The sequence below is a fragment of the Camponotus floridanus genome, unplaced genomic scaffold, assembly GCF_003227725.1.
Source record: "Camponotus floridanus strain SB8 unplaced genomic scaffold, Cflo_v7.5 scaffold221, whole genome shotgun sequence".
Classification (NCBI taxonomy): Eukaryota; Metazoa; Arthropoda; class Insecta; order Hymenoptera; family Formicidae; genus Camponotus; species Camponotus floridanus.
Window position 1 is genome coordinate 55,775 of NW_020229350.1, and position 15,239 is coordinate 71,013.

Here is a 15,239-nt window from a genome sequence, read left to right on the forward strand (position 1 = left end):
CCCGAACACTCTGCGGTACTCCTGTCCTAGTCCGGCGAACATGATCGGTCTCGCGAACAGGGCTTCGATGTTCGTAGGAAGACACTGCGGTGGCGACGGCGTCGTTAACGTTGATCGTCGCGAGGAGAGAGAGAGAGATTCGTCGTAGACGTCCGCTGAGAATCGGACGCGCGTTAATCGCGAGTATCGTTGGAAATGTCGCGCTCAACGATCGAGACGCGTCTTATATACGATGCGATCTCAATCGTCTCGATATCTTTATTCTCGACGCGCGCGTTAATTAATGCAGCGGAAGCGGTTTAGAACAGCGGTTTAGAACAGCGGTTTAGAACAGCATATTAAATGTAATCTTAACGTTAGGTTTCAGGATTTCCTGATCTTAGTCAACGTCGTCGTCGTCGTCGCCGTTGCGCGGTCTTTCGAAGGACGCGTATTCCAGACGATACAGCTTGGAGACGAGTTCGCTCAATCGATGCAGAATGCCATCGGCTGGGCATTCTATTCCCAGTATGCTAAGATCGAAGGGACCGGCCGAGATTATCGCGTCGAGGAACTCGCTGTACGCGTAATAGTCGCGTTTCTTCAGAAAATAGAGATTACCGTCGACGTGACGGAAGGCGGCCGTTATCGCGGATGGTATCCCGGAAAACGTATCCCGCAGAGCGCCGTGCCTCGCGACGGTCATCGCGCAGTCGTTCATCTCGGCTATCTTATCGTCGTTGTATATGACGTAACTGCGCCCGGCGTGCGTGTTTATCGCGGCGTTTATCCTAGCGTCGCGGGGAAATCCGACGTATTCGACGGATCTAGGCCATCCCGCTTTAAGATGAAAATTCGAATCGGCGAGGTAGACGTAGTCGCCGGCGAATATCGCGATATCGCCCGACGGTCTCTGATACACGGCCGATACGCGAGTGAGATTGCGGGGGAGGAAAGTAGTCGGCGAACGAGAAGGGCGCTCCGTAGCGTCTCTCCCTCATATCGACCGGCCACACGTTGCGTTTACGCGCGACGTACAGGCGACGATTCATGATTAGCGCTCCGTCTACGCGCCTCAAGGCGCATAGATCTGCGGTATCGGAGGGAGCGAGCGGCGGCTCGACCGTTCTCGCGGTCGTCGGCTGAGCCGCGGCTGCCGTCGTCGTCGAGGCCGTCGTCGTCGTCGTCGTTCTCGTCGTCATCGCGGTCGTCGCCGCGGTCGTCGGTCGAGTAGCCTCGACGATCCTAGGAGTCGTCGTCTCTCTCGATCCGTAGAGATTTCGCACGTTTACGACGTCCTCTACGCTCAGCCTGAGCGGATATCGCCTTTCCTCCGACGGCGTGTACGCGTACATGACCGAGTCATCCCTCATACTGTGAGTCAGACCCAGAGTGTGACCGATCTCGTGCGTCAGCGTCTGAAGGAGATACAGCCTGTCCGACGAGGGCTTGGTCAATGTGATGTGCCACGGCTCCGTCTCGTCGACGTGCACCTCGGTCACCTGATCGGGCTCTCCCGTCGGAAAGAACGCGTGAGCGACGACCGATCCCGGTCCCGCGAACGGCGACGGGCACGAGCCCCCGTTGTCGCTGTTCTCATACGCGTGAGCGCCGGATTGATAGGATATCGGGGCGCAGCGAGTCGCGCGAGAACGTCAGAGCGGATTGCTCGGACCACAGAGAGAACGCGCTCTGAGTCGTGCGCAGAGTATCTCTGTTCGCTAGTTTGAAGTTCCACGTGACATGCGTCCTCGGCCACTTTCTCGTCAACGGGCTGTAGGCGCGAATGTCCGCGACGCCGCATCGCGGCCTGCGCATGACGCGAATCGTTTCCACGGTCAGAACGCCGTTTCCCGGCAGACCGTAGTATTCCTGAAACAACGACAGCGCTTCGCTCAGGGCGGTCGCGTTGTCCAGTAGCGACAACTGCTGATGATTCTCCTCGTTCTCCAGAAAGCCGTAGGTTCGAAGATAACGGGACGCCTCCACGACGTCATCGTAGGTCGACGTCGCCGCGACGGCCGCGAGCAGGGATATCGTCAGCGCGAGCGATAACGCGACGCGCGTCATGGCTCGTGCGAGACGCGCGGGAGTCGGGACGGTGGCGAACTATCGCCTTCGGCGATGCGTCGTCGTTCTCCGGAACGCGAGAAAGCGCGAGTACGAGGGAGAAGGAGGAGGCGAGGGGAGGGGAGGGTACGTACGCTCGGACGCGCGAGAAGGATGATCGAGAGAACGAACTTTTTTTTTTAAAAAAAGAAACAAACGATAACAAAAAATAGAAAAGGGAGAGGAAAGATACTCTAGGACGCGCTAGAGAGGTGATCGAAAAGAAATGATTCTTTATTCGTACAAAAAAAATGATTTTTTTATTCGTACAAAAAACATTATTCTTCATTCGTACAAAAAATGCGCGCGATCTGCAATTCACAAAGATATCGCTTAGACGTGCGCCTTGTCGTGTCTTCTACTTCTTTTTACATATTTGTTTGAACATAAAATCGAACCATTTGACGCGATATCGAAGCACGCGATACGCGCGTGTATATTAGTCTCGCGATACTTGTCGGAGGACAAGGAGGAGGTGAATGTAGCGTATCGCTTTACGAGATGTTTATACAAATGTCGACAGGGTTATAACGTTTAATATAACGCTTAGTATAACGCTTAGTATAACGCTTAGTATAACGCTTAACATAATGAAGTAATTACACGGCCGATACGCGAGTGAGCTTGTGGTGGGGGGGAGGAACTTGAAGTAGTCGGCGAACCTTATATTACAACATTATATTAGAACATCCTAATATAATGTTCGAGAGAACGCGGAGGGTCTTCGAGTTCTCCTCCCTGTTTGCTGATCGCGCGACTATCGACGATGGATACGACACGGCGATTACAATATACCATTGTTAAACATATATGATTGAAAAATACGATTATTAAATGTACGACTATTATATACGGGGTGGACCCATTTTAAATGATCCACTCGAATATCTCTTAGGGAAAGCCTGCAATCAAAAATGACTTCAGTAAAAGTTGTATATACGAACGATATATACGAACGACCTGTGAGAACGACCAAGAATGACCTGCGAACCGATACGGAGTGCGAAGAGCTACTTCTTAATGCTCTCGGGAACGACGTAAATAAACGGTCTTACAAAAACATGCCCGTTTAAGCTCATATCGAACGACCATTTAAAAATAAAGTAGCTGCAAAAACATGATTTGTGAATGAATGTATCGCGATCTCGAGCCTTACGCTTACCCGTATAACCGCGCCCGAACAAGGCGAAACGATCGCGGGGGTTCATTCGTGAATGAACCGTAAGCAAACCGTAAGAACCGTAAGAACCTAAGAACCATAAGAACCATAAGAACCATAAGAACCGTAAGAACCATAAGCGAACCGTAAGCGAACCGTAAGCGAACCGTAAGCGAACCGTAAACGACCTAGGAATCGACCTAGGAATCGACCATAAATGACCCATAAATACCCCTGTAAGAGGGAGTATACGAGTATGGACAGGAATATTGAGAGGCACCTGCGAATCAACCATAAATACCCCCCGGCATAATGGATTATATGAATACAGAGAAACGCCCGCGAATCAACCATAAATACCCCCCGGCATAATAGAGTGTATGAATACAGAGAAACGCCCGCGAATCAACCATAAATACCCCCCGGCATAATGAATTATATGAATATGGGGGAGACAAAATTACGACTACGATTACGACGACGATTACTACGACGACGACGACGACGACGACGAATCTCTCGTGAAGATGCGGCGCGCCCGATCGGCGAAACAAGCTCAGTTCGCGAGAGCGACGATGAGTTTTGACGCGCGCAAGGGGAAGGGAGGCGACGCGGGCGAAGATCAATCTTAAGGGATAACTTTGCATGTGATAGTAGTCTACTTCAATAATGCATAGTCTTCCAGGGAAGACGCCGTTCTTCGACTCCGTCCTTCGGCGCCGTCCTTCGACGCCGTCCTCCGACGCTGTCCTTCGACGCCGTCCTCCGACACCGTCCTTCGACGAGACGTCGAGATCGACGAGACGTCTGAAATACGTAAAGCTGCGTATTAATGATAATAATACGTATCGAGAGACGCGAAAGGAAAGAACGGCGCGTTATACCAGAAGTGATCAGTACCTCGGTTAAAATCCTTCGTCCTCCGTACGGATGGAGCTCGTTTCCTCGAGCGAGCTCGCGTCACAGTACCATATCTCCACGGGAGAATCGTCGTCACAGAAATCCTCGGTTTTAAACGCGCGATCCGAGACGAGCGGCTCCATGTCGAACAATCTTCTTAGTCGAAAGATGTCGGCGTAGATATTAGGGGAGCGCCTCTCCCATTCTCTATAGGACGGCCGGTCGCACCATAAGGAGTTTAAGAATCGCCGTTGCTTCAGTCTCGCCTGTCGTATCCTATGTCGGCGACGTATGTTGACGAATCCACAGATCTCAACCTCATTCTCGAACTGTGAAAAAAAAAATATACGTAGTATTTTTTCCTCGAAGGAGAGCGAAAGAATAAAGAGACGAATGAGTACTTACGTTCCACGTTACGGCTATATTGAGGATCGCATCCATGAGATTTCTGATGTACTTTATCTTCCACAAGCACATCCACGGCGTGAACGTGCATTCGCGAAGCATCCTCCGCAATCGCGAAATTTCATCGCTGCTCGTCGTTCGCGTGAAAAAAATAACTCCGAGAATGAATGCTGGATACGTTAGGAACACTGGACGCACTGAGAACACTCGCGATATCAGACGCACTCAACAACGGGATCGCGAGACTCATTCTGAGGAAAAAACGGTCTCTCGGCGCTGATTTATATCTGCGATATCGCTATCGCCGAGTCTTTGTGATTCCGTCGAATGCTAATGCTAACGCCGTAATCTAAAGCGATATGAAAAAAATCGCGCAATGCGGAAATATAACGAGGTAATTTAATTTAATGAGGCGCGATAAATTCTCGATTGCTCCGGAGGAAGTGCCGGAAAAAAATACGTTCAACCGCGTACGCGCGATACGAGTTTATTCGCTGATTGTTCGCGAGCGGATCCGGCAAGAAATTGCGCGAACGTGGAGGATAGGCCAGTGCAGTGAAACTCGTGATAATCACACAAAACAATAGTTTATTAGAGTTCAACGATGACCGTGACAAGTGTACAGTGCAACGAGCGGTACGACAAGCGAAGCGGTTAAACTCGCGGGAGATCGCGAGCGGCGAGACAGATCGAGCGTGCGGAAAATCAAAGTCCGAGAAGAATAGCGGTTGTCGTTTAATATTTGCGGTTTGACTGAGCGGTAAGATTAAGCGGTATGGTAAGCGAAAAGTGCGAGACTTCCGCGTGCCCTCTCGCTGGGCTCATTATATACCGGGCGGATTTTTGGGCCCCGTCGCGACGTGGCCCAATTAACTTTAAAGTTTGGCGGTGACCTCATGGCGCCGCGCATAATTGGCCGCCGATGAGGTCAGGAAATAGCGTTGTGACGTTTGCCATGCGCACGACCTTTTTCGATCAGCTGATTGGCCATCAGCTGATCGTGACGTATGGGCGCGCATGCCCGTATGTTGATTTAGTTTTGACGGCGGTTGACAATGTTATTGTCAATCGCTTAATTTCAAGCGTTTTTAGGCGGTGCAAAAACGAGCGGTGACTCGAACGTTCGAGTTTTTGTTTACCGAACGAAGGCTCGAGAAAGTTCTCGATGCCCGTTAGATTTGAAATACGGATTTTAGCAACGCGAAATTTTACATTGAGATAATCGATTACGCATTTCGAACATCCCGCCCGCCTCGTCAGCGCGTGACGAAATTCGCGAGTATGAACGGGGACGGACAGATGTCGCAAGCGGTTCAATTGGCGGTATCTGGATCGCGATCGATGAATGGAATGTGTGACGCAATACGACAACACGTGTTGTTCAGTTGATTTCTATCTTTCGCGAGACTGAGAGTTGCGGTAGTGAAATACGGTGATATTTACAGTGAAATAATGAAAAGTAGTGCGATGTGAAGTGCAATGATTAATGGGGATCAATTGTGCATCGCTCGGGGATGCACAATGTACAGTGAGTGGGTGACTAGTGATATGCGAATGAGGAAATCGCGGCGAGAACGCGAGATGGACGACGGACAGCTGTAATGAAAAATATATACACGATATATACAATATGTACAATATAGTGAGGCGCGCAAGACTCTACGCAACGCGGGGAGAATAGTGCCCGAGCATTATTCGTCTACGGACGCGCGAGCCTCCTTGACTCCCGGTAAAAGGACGAGTTTTACGACTGGCCGAACGAGATCCGAGGTGGAGGTGCGGACAGTCACAACGCGGACCGTGCCATCGCTTCCTGGATGCAGCGCGAGTATTCGCGGGAAGGCGGGGTCATCTCCGAACGGATGAGGCACAATGCTCCGACCTCCGGAGCGGGCTCGGAGTTGAGCCATTTTGATCGAGGTGCCAAGGCGTGGACATACTCCTGAGACCATCGCTGCCAGAAGTGGTCACGCATTCGTTGCAGCAGCTGCCACCGGGATAGGGCGTTCGGAGGCCGTTCGGCTAATGAGGGCTCTGGGACCGCTAGTAGAGGGGCGCCTATTAGGAGATGCCCTGGAGTCAATGCGGTGATGTCGTCGGGGTCATCTGAGAAAGCCTGCAATGGACGAGAATTTAAACATGCTTCGATTTGTGAAAGAAGAGTACTCATCTCCTCGAAGGTGAGCGTAGTCTCTCCTATCACCCGTCGCAGGTGATGTTTCATGGATTTCACCGCCGCTTCCCAGAGGCCTCCGAAGTGCGGCGCGGCGGGAGGATTGAAGCGCCAGGATATTCCTTCCTTGGCGACTTCCCGAGAGATGCGACGGCCGTCGGAAGATGACGCGCGGAAGAATTCTCGGAGTTGGTTGTCCGCCCCGATGAAGTTAGTTCCGCAGTCCGAGTACATTTCCTCGCACAGTCCGCGACGGGAAACGAACCTGCGGAATGCTGCGAGGAAGGCGTCAGAGGAGTAGTCAGATACTACCTCAAGATGGACGGCTCTGGAACAGAGGCAGACGAACACGGCTATGAACGCCTTGTGAGCTCGATGTCCTCGCCCCTTGGAAGTGCGGAGGAATATCGGGCCAGCGTAATCGACTCCTGTCCTCAGGAAAGGGCGTGCTGGAGTGACTCGCCCCCGAGGGAGGTCGGCCATGAGGGGCCGTGGAGTGTGGGCTCGCCAGCGGGTGCATGTCACGCACCGGTGCAGTGTCCGCTTGATTACGGCTCGACCTTGCGGCACCCAGAAGCGGAGGCGAAGGAGCCCCAAAGTGAGCTGAGTGCCTCCATGAAGCGTCCGGCGGTGGCAAGACTCTATCACGAGCTTGGTGAGCCATGAAGTGGGCGGCGCTATCATAGGATGTCGTTCATCGTAAGTGAGTATTGCGTGTTTCAGACGGCCGCCGACGCGCAGGATCCCGTCGTCGTCGAGGAATGGATGCAGCCTGGCCAGGTGGCTACCGCGAGGCACTGGGCGAGACTCTCGTACGGCGGCTAGTTCAACGGCGTAGTGGATCCCTTGGACGATTCTCAGCCAGCGAATGAGGGAGGCGTCGAGCTCGTCCGAGAGCAGGGCGACGCTGGGAGGATGACGAGCGGTCCGGCGCCAACGAAGACACCAAGCAGAGACACCTAAGAGCCTATGCAGTGTCGAGAACTGTAGGAGTATTTCAGGCTCCGGTCTGACCTTGCTGATGGCCGTTAATACCGTGGTTTTTGTTTCAGGAACGCTGACCATTGATGCCTCGTCGCTGGCTGGCCATAGTGACGAGTCGCCGAGAAGCCAGCCGGGGCCCTCCCACCATAGGGGGTGGTTCAGCAGATCCCTCGGAGCGATCCCTCTGGAAGCACAATCGGCAGGATTCTCTTGACCCGGGACGTGTCGCCACTGCGCTTCGGGGAGCCGCTCCTGGATCAGCGACACTCTATTGGCCACGTAGGTTTTCCACCGTGAAGCATGACCCTTGATCCAGTGGAGGACAACCTTGGAGTCGGACCAGAGATATACTGGCGCCGACACCTCCAGTGATGACCGGAGGTGGTACACGAGGTTGGTCAGCAAGGAGGCAGCGCAGAGTTCCAGCCGTGGGAGCGTCACGGGCTTAATCGGCGCGACCTTGCTTTTCGCGGCCAGTAAGTGGATGGACGTCTCTTCCGTACTGGGCACGCGAAGGTAGACGACGGCCGCGTATCCACGCTCAGACGCGTCGGCGAAGCCGTGGATCTCGACCGTCGGATCCTGTTGAGTGACACCCAGCCAGCGCCTTATTCGGAGGCGCTCCAGCAAATGGAGCTCGGAGAGGAGGCGCTGCCAAGACTGAGCGTCCTCCGCTGGGAGCGGAGAGTCCCAGTCCAGCCTTTTCAACCATGCTGACTGGATTAAGATCTTGGCGCGGATGATCACAGGAGCGAGCCATCCCAAAGGGTCGAATAGCCGTGCCGTTTCCGCCAGGACTCGCCTCTTAGTGAATTCGCCAGTGCTTCGAGGCTGGATGGCGAAGGAGAAGTCGTCGCTGGCCGGATGCCAACGCAGGCCTAAGGTGGAGTGTACCTCGCTCTCCCAGGAATGGTATGCCTGTTTGAGTCGGTGATCGGGAGGAACACCCTCAAGGATGGCCTCGCTATTGGCGGCCCATTTCCGCAGCGGAAACCCGCCCGCCGTGCAGAGCTCTCGGAGCTCCGTCTGCAGGGCGTCTCCGACCGCGTGCTGCAAGGTGTCCGACCCGGTGATCACGTCGTCCATGTAGCAGTCATGGCGCAGAGCGGTTGCTCCCTTCGGGGCTCGTGCCTCTTCGTCGGCCGCCAATTGTTGGAGAGTGCGGACAGCGAGGAACGGAGCACAGGCGAGCCCGTAGGTCACGGTGTTGAGCTCGTACTCTTGGATCTTGCCGGAAGCCTTTGGACGCCAGAGTATCCGCTGGAAGCGACGATCTTCAGGGTGGACGAGTATCTGCCGGAACATCTTCTCGATGTCGGTGACGAACACGAAGCGGTGCCGGCGCCAGCGAAGGAAGACATCAGCTAGTGCTGGCAGTAAGTTGGCGCCGATCAGCAGATGTCGATTGAGGGAGTCCCCCGAGGCGATACGCTGCGACCCGTTGAAGACGACGCGGAGCTTGCTGCAGGAGTTGGACTGGCGGAGGACTCCGTGGTGAGGTAGGTAGCATCCTGCGGTACCGACCGTAGTCACAGGACTCATGTGTTTCAGGTCCTCGTACTCCTGCATAAACTCCCGATACCGGACGCCGAACTCAGGATCTCTCTTGCTCCGAAGGTCCATCGCTGACAAGAGGCTTTCAGCCGGTTTACGGGTTCCACCAAGCGACGTTGGCGGGGAAGAAAACGGCAGTCGTACTACATATCTTCCGGACGCAGTTCGCTGGTGAGTACTTATGAAGAGGGTCTCGCACTCTTGATCCTCTGGTATAAGGGCAACAGGGGAGGGGGGTTCCCTTTCCTGTTCCCAAAAGCTGTGCACAAGCTGATTGAGCTCTTGGTCGACAGTGCACTGCAAGGAGTTACGGAGTCCTTGGAAGGGTGCTGCGCTGGACCCTCCTGACAGGATCCATCCCAGGGCTGTTTTCTGGGCGACGGGATCTTGAGGACCACCCTTGCGAAGGCCGACCTCAAGGATGGCTGAGCAGACTTCCGCGCCCAACAATAGTTCTACCGGATCGAGCTCCTGATACCTGGGGTCGGCGAGCTCAAGACCATGAACGTGAGGTCAGGAGGGGAGGTTCTTCACCGAAGAACCCTGATAGGCCGACAGGCGCGGTAACACGAAGGCGACGGCCTTGAGTTTGGCCCCGGTGATCATCGAGGAGAGACTGAGTGCCACTCTCCCCGCGGGTTGACCCGGATCGTGACTCGCCGATGCCGATTATGGACACTGAGGAGCGGGAGCGGGGAAGTCTCAGCCGTTGGACCAGTGCTTCGGAGATGATCGACACCTCGGATCCTTGATCGAGCATCGCTCGGACCGGATGAAGATCCCCGGCGCGGTCAGTGAGATGCACGCGAGCTGTCGCGAGGAGGATCGCTTTACGCTCAGATGAGGGGTGCATCGCAGACAGGGCGTTCACCTCGTTGGAGGAGGGCGAAGTGTACGCGTCGTGCAGTGTAGTGTGGTGCTTGCTCTTGCACGTCAGACAGGTCTTCACAGACTGGCACTTGAAGATCATGTGGTTCCCGAGACAGTTGTAGCACAGTCTACCCTGCTCTACAAAGGACTTTCGGTCTATCGCGGACTTCGCCTTGAAGTCGTTACACTGCATGAGGGTGTGCTTCCCCTGGCACAGTGCGCACTTCAAGTGATCGGATCCGGTCTTCGTGTGGTGAGCTTTCGCGGTTCGCGACGCGCCATCGGAGGTTGGTTGCGATACTCGCGGCCTCGCGGCATTTAGCGTGAGAATGCGCTTAGCGATGAAGCTGACGAGGGCGCCGTGGTCTGGCGGATCAGTGGAGTCGCAGGTCGAGGACTCCCATTCCATCCGTGTACGCGAATCGAACAATTCGACGGTGAGAAATTGAGGAGATCCATACCGTGGGAGTTGATGGGTCTCCCTATACTCTCCTGCGCGTTCACCGCGGTCGTTACGGCGTTGTGAATGCGACCGAGTTCTCCCGCTGACTCGCACTTCATTTTGGGAACGGAGGTGAACGCGGCGAAATTAGAACGGATAAGCTCCCTTTTGTTTTGAAGTGCTTGCACAAAATCGTCCAAGCGCGATGGTAATTATCACCGGTCACCGTTAATGATTTTATCAATTTTTCAGCGGCTCCCTTGACACAAGACCGGAGGTAGTGAAATCGCTCGATGTCGGAGACTGACTCATTCGCCCCGATGACTGATTGGGAAGAGGTCGCGGAATGACGGCCCATTCTTCGTAAGATCCCGCAAACGTCGGAAGCTTGATGCGCGGCAACGAGGTTTTAGGAGCCCGATCGTGGTCCGGCTCGCCTCTGAGCGCGGCGGGCGTCTCGCCCTTAAGCTTCTCAGCGTAGCTGGTCAGCGTGCTACGTTGTGTCACGTAAGTATTCTCCGCGACTTCAATAAAATCAGATACAGCGTACTCACTCTCCTGATACTTGTCCTTCAGCGCCGCACGAATGAGCTCATGCTGGGTCTCCATTTTTTGCCAGCGATTGTCCAGGATGCCGAGGCGAGCTTGGATGGCGTCGCGGGTGATGTTGCTCACGCCATCTTCCTCAGATTGTCCACGGCGCGGGAGATCCGACCATGAATGTCGTGCTGTGCTTCCAGCAGCACCTTCACTTCAGCACTCATGTCTAATGTTCCTTTGTCTTTTCAGAGGTCACTTCACTCCACCAACTGCACGAGAGGATCACTCACGAAACAGCGGACGCGGATGATGGTAAAATATCCGGCTCGAAGGACCAGAAATGTTCGCGAGCGGATCCGGCAAGAAATTGCGCGAACGTGGAGGATAGGCCAGTGCAGTGAAACTCGTGATAATCACACCAAAACAATAGTTTATTAGAGTTCAACGATGACCGTGACAAGTGTACAGTGCAACGAGCGGTGCGACAAGCGAAGCGGTTAAACTCGCGGGAGATCGCGAGCGGCGTGATAGATCGAGCGTGCGGAAAATCAAAGTCCGAGAAGAATAGCGGTTGTCGTTTAATATTTGCGGTTTAACTGAGCGGTAAGATTAAGCGGTATGGTAAGCGAAAAGTGCGAGACTTCCGCGTGCCCTCTCACTGGCTCATTATATACCGGGCGGATTTTGGGCCCCGTCGCGACGTGGCCCAATTAACTTTAAAGTTTGGCGGTGACCTCATGGCGCCGCGCATAATTGGCCGCCGATGAGGTCAGGAAATAGCGTGTGACGTTTGCCATGCGCACGACCTTTTTCGATCAGCTGATTGGCCATCAGCTGATCGTGACGTATGGGCGCGCATGCCCGTATGTTGATTTAGTTTTGACGGCGGTTGACAATGTTATTGTCAATCGCTTAATTTCAAGCGTTTTTAGGCGGTGCAAAAAACGAGCGGTGACTCGAACGTTCGAGTTTTTGTTTACCGAACGAAGGCTCGAGAAAGTTCTCGACGCCCGTTAGATTTGAAATACGGATTTTAGCAACGCGAAATTTTACATTGAGATAATCGATTTACGCATTTCGAACACTGATTAATATTATAACTTTTTTAATTATTTTAATATTTTTTTAATATTATTTTTAATATTATTTTTTAATATTATTTNTACGTTCTCTTTCTGTAAGCGCCATTTCAATGCAATCCGGTAGGCTACCCGACGCTCGTTTGATTACTGTTTATTAGTCGCACATGATTTTGATTGCCGACTCGAATTCTGTGACATTATGATGCAGAAAATTGATGATCAACCGGAATTTCATAACAAGATTGTTTTTTCAGACGAGGCTACGTTTATGTTAGACGGTTCAGTGAATAGACACAACAGTCGATATTGGAGTGATTCTAATCCGCATTGGATGAGAGAATCCAAAAGCCAATATCCACAAAAACTAAATGTTTGGGCTGAAATAATTGGAGAGCACATAATAGGGCCCTTCTTTATTGAATTGGAAATCTAACAGCACAAAAGTATGAGGCAATGCTCCGTGACGATATTGTACCAACTCTTCGCAACATTTTTGATCCAGATTTTGATTCTGTTTGGTTTCAGCAGGACGGTGCCCCTCCACACTTTGCATTACAAGTGCAGAATTTTTTAAACAACACTTTTCCTGAAAGATGGATAGGAAGGAGAGGCGCAATCGAATGGCCACCCAGGTCACCTGATCTGTCTCCCCTAGATTTTTTTCTTTTGGGGTTATCTAAAAGAGTGTATAAAATTAAACCTCAAAATCTTAATGACTTACAAGTACCGATTATCGACGAAGTGGCATTAATTACTCCCGAAATATTACAAAATGTTCAAACCAATTTTTATGATCGTTTGGCCCATTGCCAAACTGTAGAAGGTCGACAGTTTGAACACTTATTGTAAATAGACCCACTGACCTATACACACACGCTCGCGCGCGCGCATGCATAAAACGGAGAAAGTTTGGTGTCACAAAATACTGGGGTAGTGACGAATCTCAGGGTCTTGATCTCCGTTACGCGCGTCCGCGAACATTAAACACGCGAAGTCTAATAGCCATCACATCCTTACTGTGGACCCTCGCGTTATCGCAAAATTTGAGTAGAAATATTTAAATAATCATAACTCTGTGAAAAAAATCGTAAAGACCTCAGTGACCCCGCGTTGTTCTCGTCTTGGAAAGACCTTTCAAACGAGCCCTCACTCGACCCCTCATTCTATTTAAGATTTTTAACTCACCCCCGCCCCTTTGTCCCAAAGAGGTGGGGGGTGGGTGCCATCCTGATAAAAAAATAGCTTTCATGATCCTATCAAAATCCTTCCTAATTGCAACTCTCTACCTTGATTCGTTCAAAAGTTACAAGGGTGTTTCCCCTTTTGTCCCACCCTGTATATATATATATATATATTGCGACGCTTTTTCAATTTTAATTTTTATTCTCGCGGGGGAGCGGAAGCGCCGTCAAAAACAGAAGGTTTTTTATATACTCGCGATCGGCGGAACGGGGATGGAGGGTGTCCACGCGCGAGTCGCGGCGGAGCGAAGGCCGTCTCGTTACCTCAGAACTGGGCGCCAGGTACGGTCTCTCACGTACCAGTTTTCACAAATTCTGCGAGAAGCGCGAAAGAATACGACCGCCCGCTTCGCCACGGGCTGGCTAGCTCGCCTAACGGTAGAGGGGCGGGGTTTGAAAGAAAAAGTTAATTGATTGAGCGAGCTTACTAAATTAACAGACAAAGACGGACACAGAAATTACGGACGATCGCCAGTCAAATAAAGAACGCGAGATTTAATAAATAAAGAAAATTAACAGATTTATTAAGAAAGTAAGGAAGTATTAACAGAAAAAAAAATAGAGTTCGATACAAAATGGAAACAGAAATAATGTGCTAGTCATGAACGGACCATAAATCTCGAAACGCTAGAAAAACGCGCGATATTCTAAGTCGGTCTAACAAAGAGCGTCTATTACGGAAGCTTCCTGAAGTTGAAGCTCCTGAGAACAATAATTTCTATACGGAACTTTGATAATTCGAATTCTCGATAACGGTCGTACCATACGCGAGAGAGAGAGTGCGATAATACCTGCCTATCATTCGCAGCTTCGACAGCCTCGCGGAGATCTCACTAATTAGCTGCGTATCTCGCAATTTCCTCCGAGCGTACTCGAAGTCGACAACCCAGAAAGAAAACGGCCGATTAGTTACGCAATAAGCGAAAAGATATTAGTTTCGTGAGGAGAGATCTCGCATACGATTGGCGGACGATACCGGCGAAGTTCGATAGCCGGCGGCGGTCGGAGCTTTTTCCGCCGGTTTCTGCGACGCTCGCAACTTAAAGATTTCTGGCAATCGGGGCGCTGCGACAATGTCGTGTCACACCCCCGATACCTTCGATAGCGTGAGAATTAATTATCTTCTCGGTCTCAAGGCAATAAGGAAGGCCGGGCGACAGTCCCGCACCGCGCCTCCTTCGATAGCCGCAATTTTTGCCAGGAGTTTCCTGACCTCCGATATTGAGACTTAGAGTCGTGCGATACCCGCACACCGCGACAATTTCGAGGAATTAAGTTCCTTTTTCGAGACGAACAACTCGCACGCACGCAATGGACGCGACAATAATACGCAGTTTCACGCAATATTCGCGAACGACGATGATACTACACGAAGATTCAATAATCACGACTAATTACGGTCCACAGACTCGCTCTGAGACATATTTCAGAGGTGCGAGACGCGGCTTCGACAACCAAACGACAGCCCGTGCAAACTACGCATTGCTTGCGATTTACGACGCACGCGGTCGATACCCAACGGTCGAATGCTACGCGTATTACGCACCCTGACACCCGGAGAGAGACGAGAATTACCCTACGATACGCACTTCCGTCGCCAGTGTCCGCGCTTCCTCAGCCGCTTATCTCCGGTCGCCCGAAATCCACAAAATTCGACCGACTCGGCAGAAGGCTCGAGCGGTCGCGATAAATGCCGTAATGGCGACGGCGATAGAACGGCCGGCGAGCGGACACAATTATTTACGCGGTGCACAATACTTCGTGGGCAACCTCACCGACGGAGCTCCTCCTGTCTGCGGGG

General features: G+C 52.1%; 2 protein-coding genes across 2 annotated transcripts; both read right to left on the reverse strand.

Annotated features, from left to right (window-relative positions):
* Window positions 1-379: 379 nt before the first annotated feature.
* LOC112637937 (matrix metalloproteinase-24-like) lies at window positions 380-2,049 on the reverse strand. Its single transcript, XM_025408699.1, has 3 exons — window positions 1,655-2,049; window positions 1,018-1,569; window positions 380-734 (listed from the first exon to the last, which is right to left on the reverse strand). The coding sequence occupies exons 1-3, from the start codon at window positions 2,047-2,049 to the stop codon at window positions 380-382; spliced, it is 1,302 nt and encodes a 433-aa protein (XP_025264484.1).
* A 4,289-nt stretch (window positions 2,050-6,338) lies between these two features.
* LOC112637938 lies at window positions 6,339-8,795 on the reverse strand. Its single transcript, XM_025408700.1, has one exon. It carries the CDS (start codon window positions 8,793-8,795, stop codon window positions 6,339-6,341), a length of 2,457 nt encoding a protein of 818 aa, XP_025264485.1.
* Between the last annotated feature and the right edge of the window lie 6,444 nt (window positions 8,796-15,239).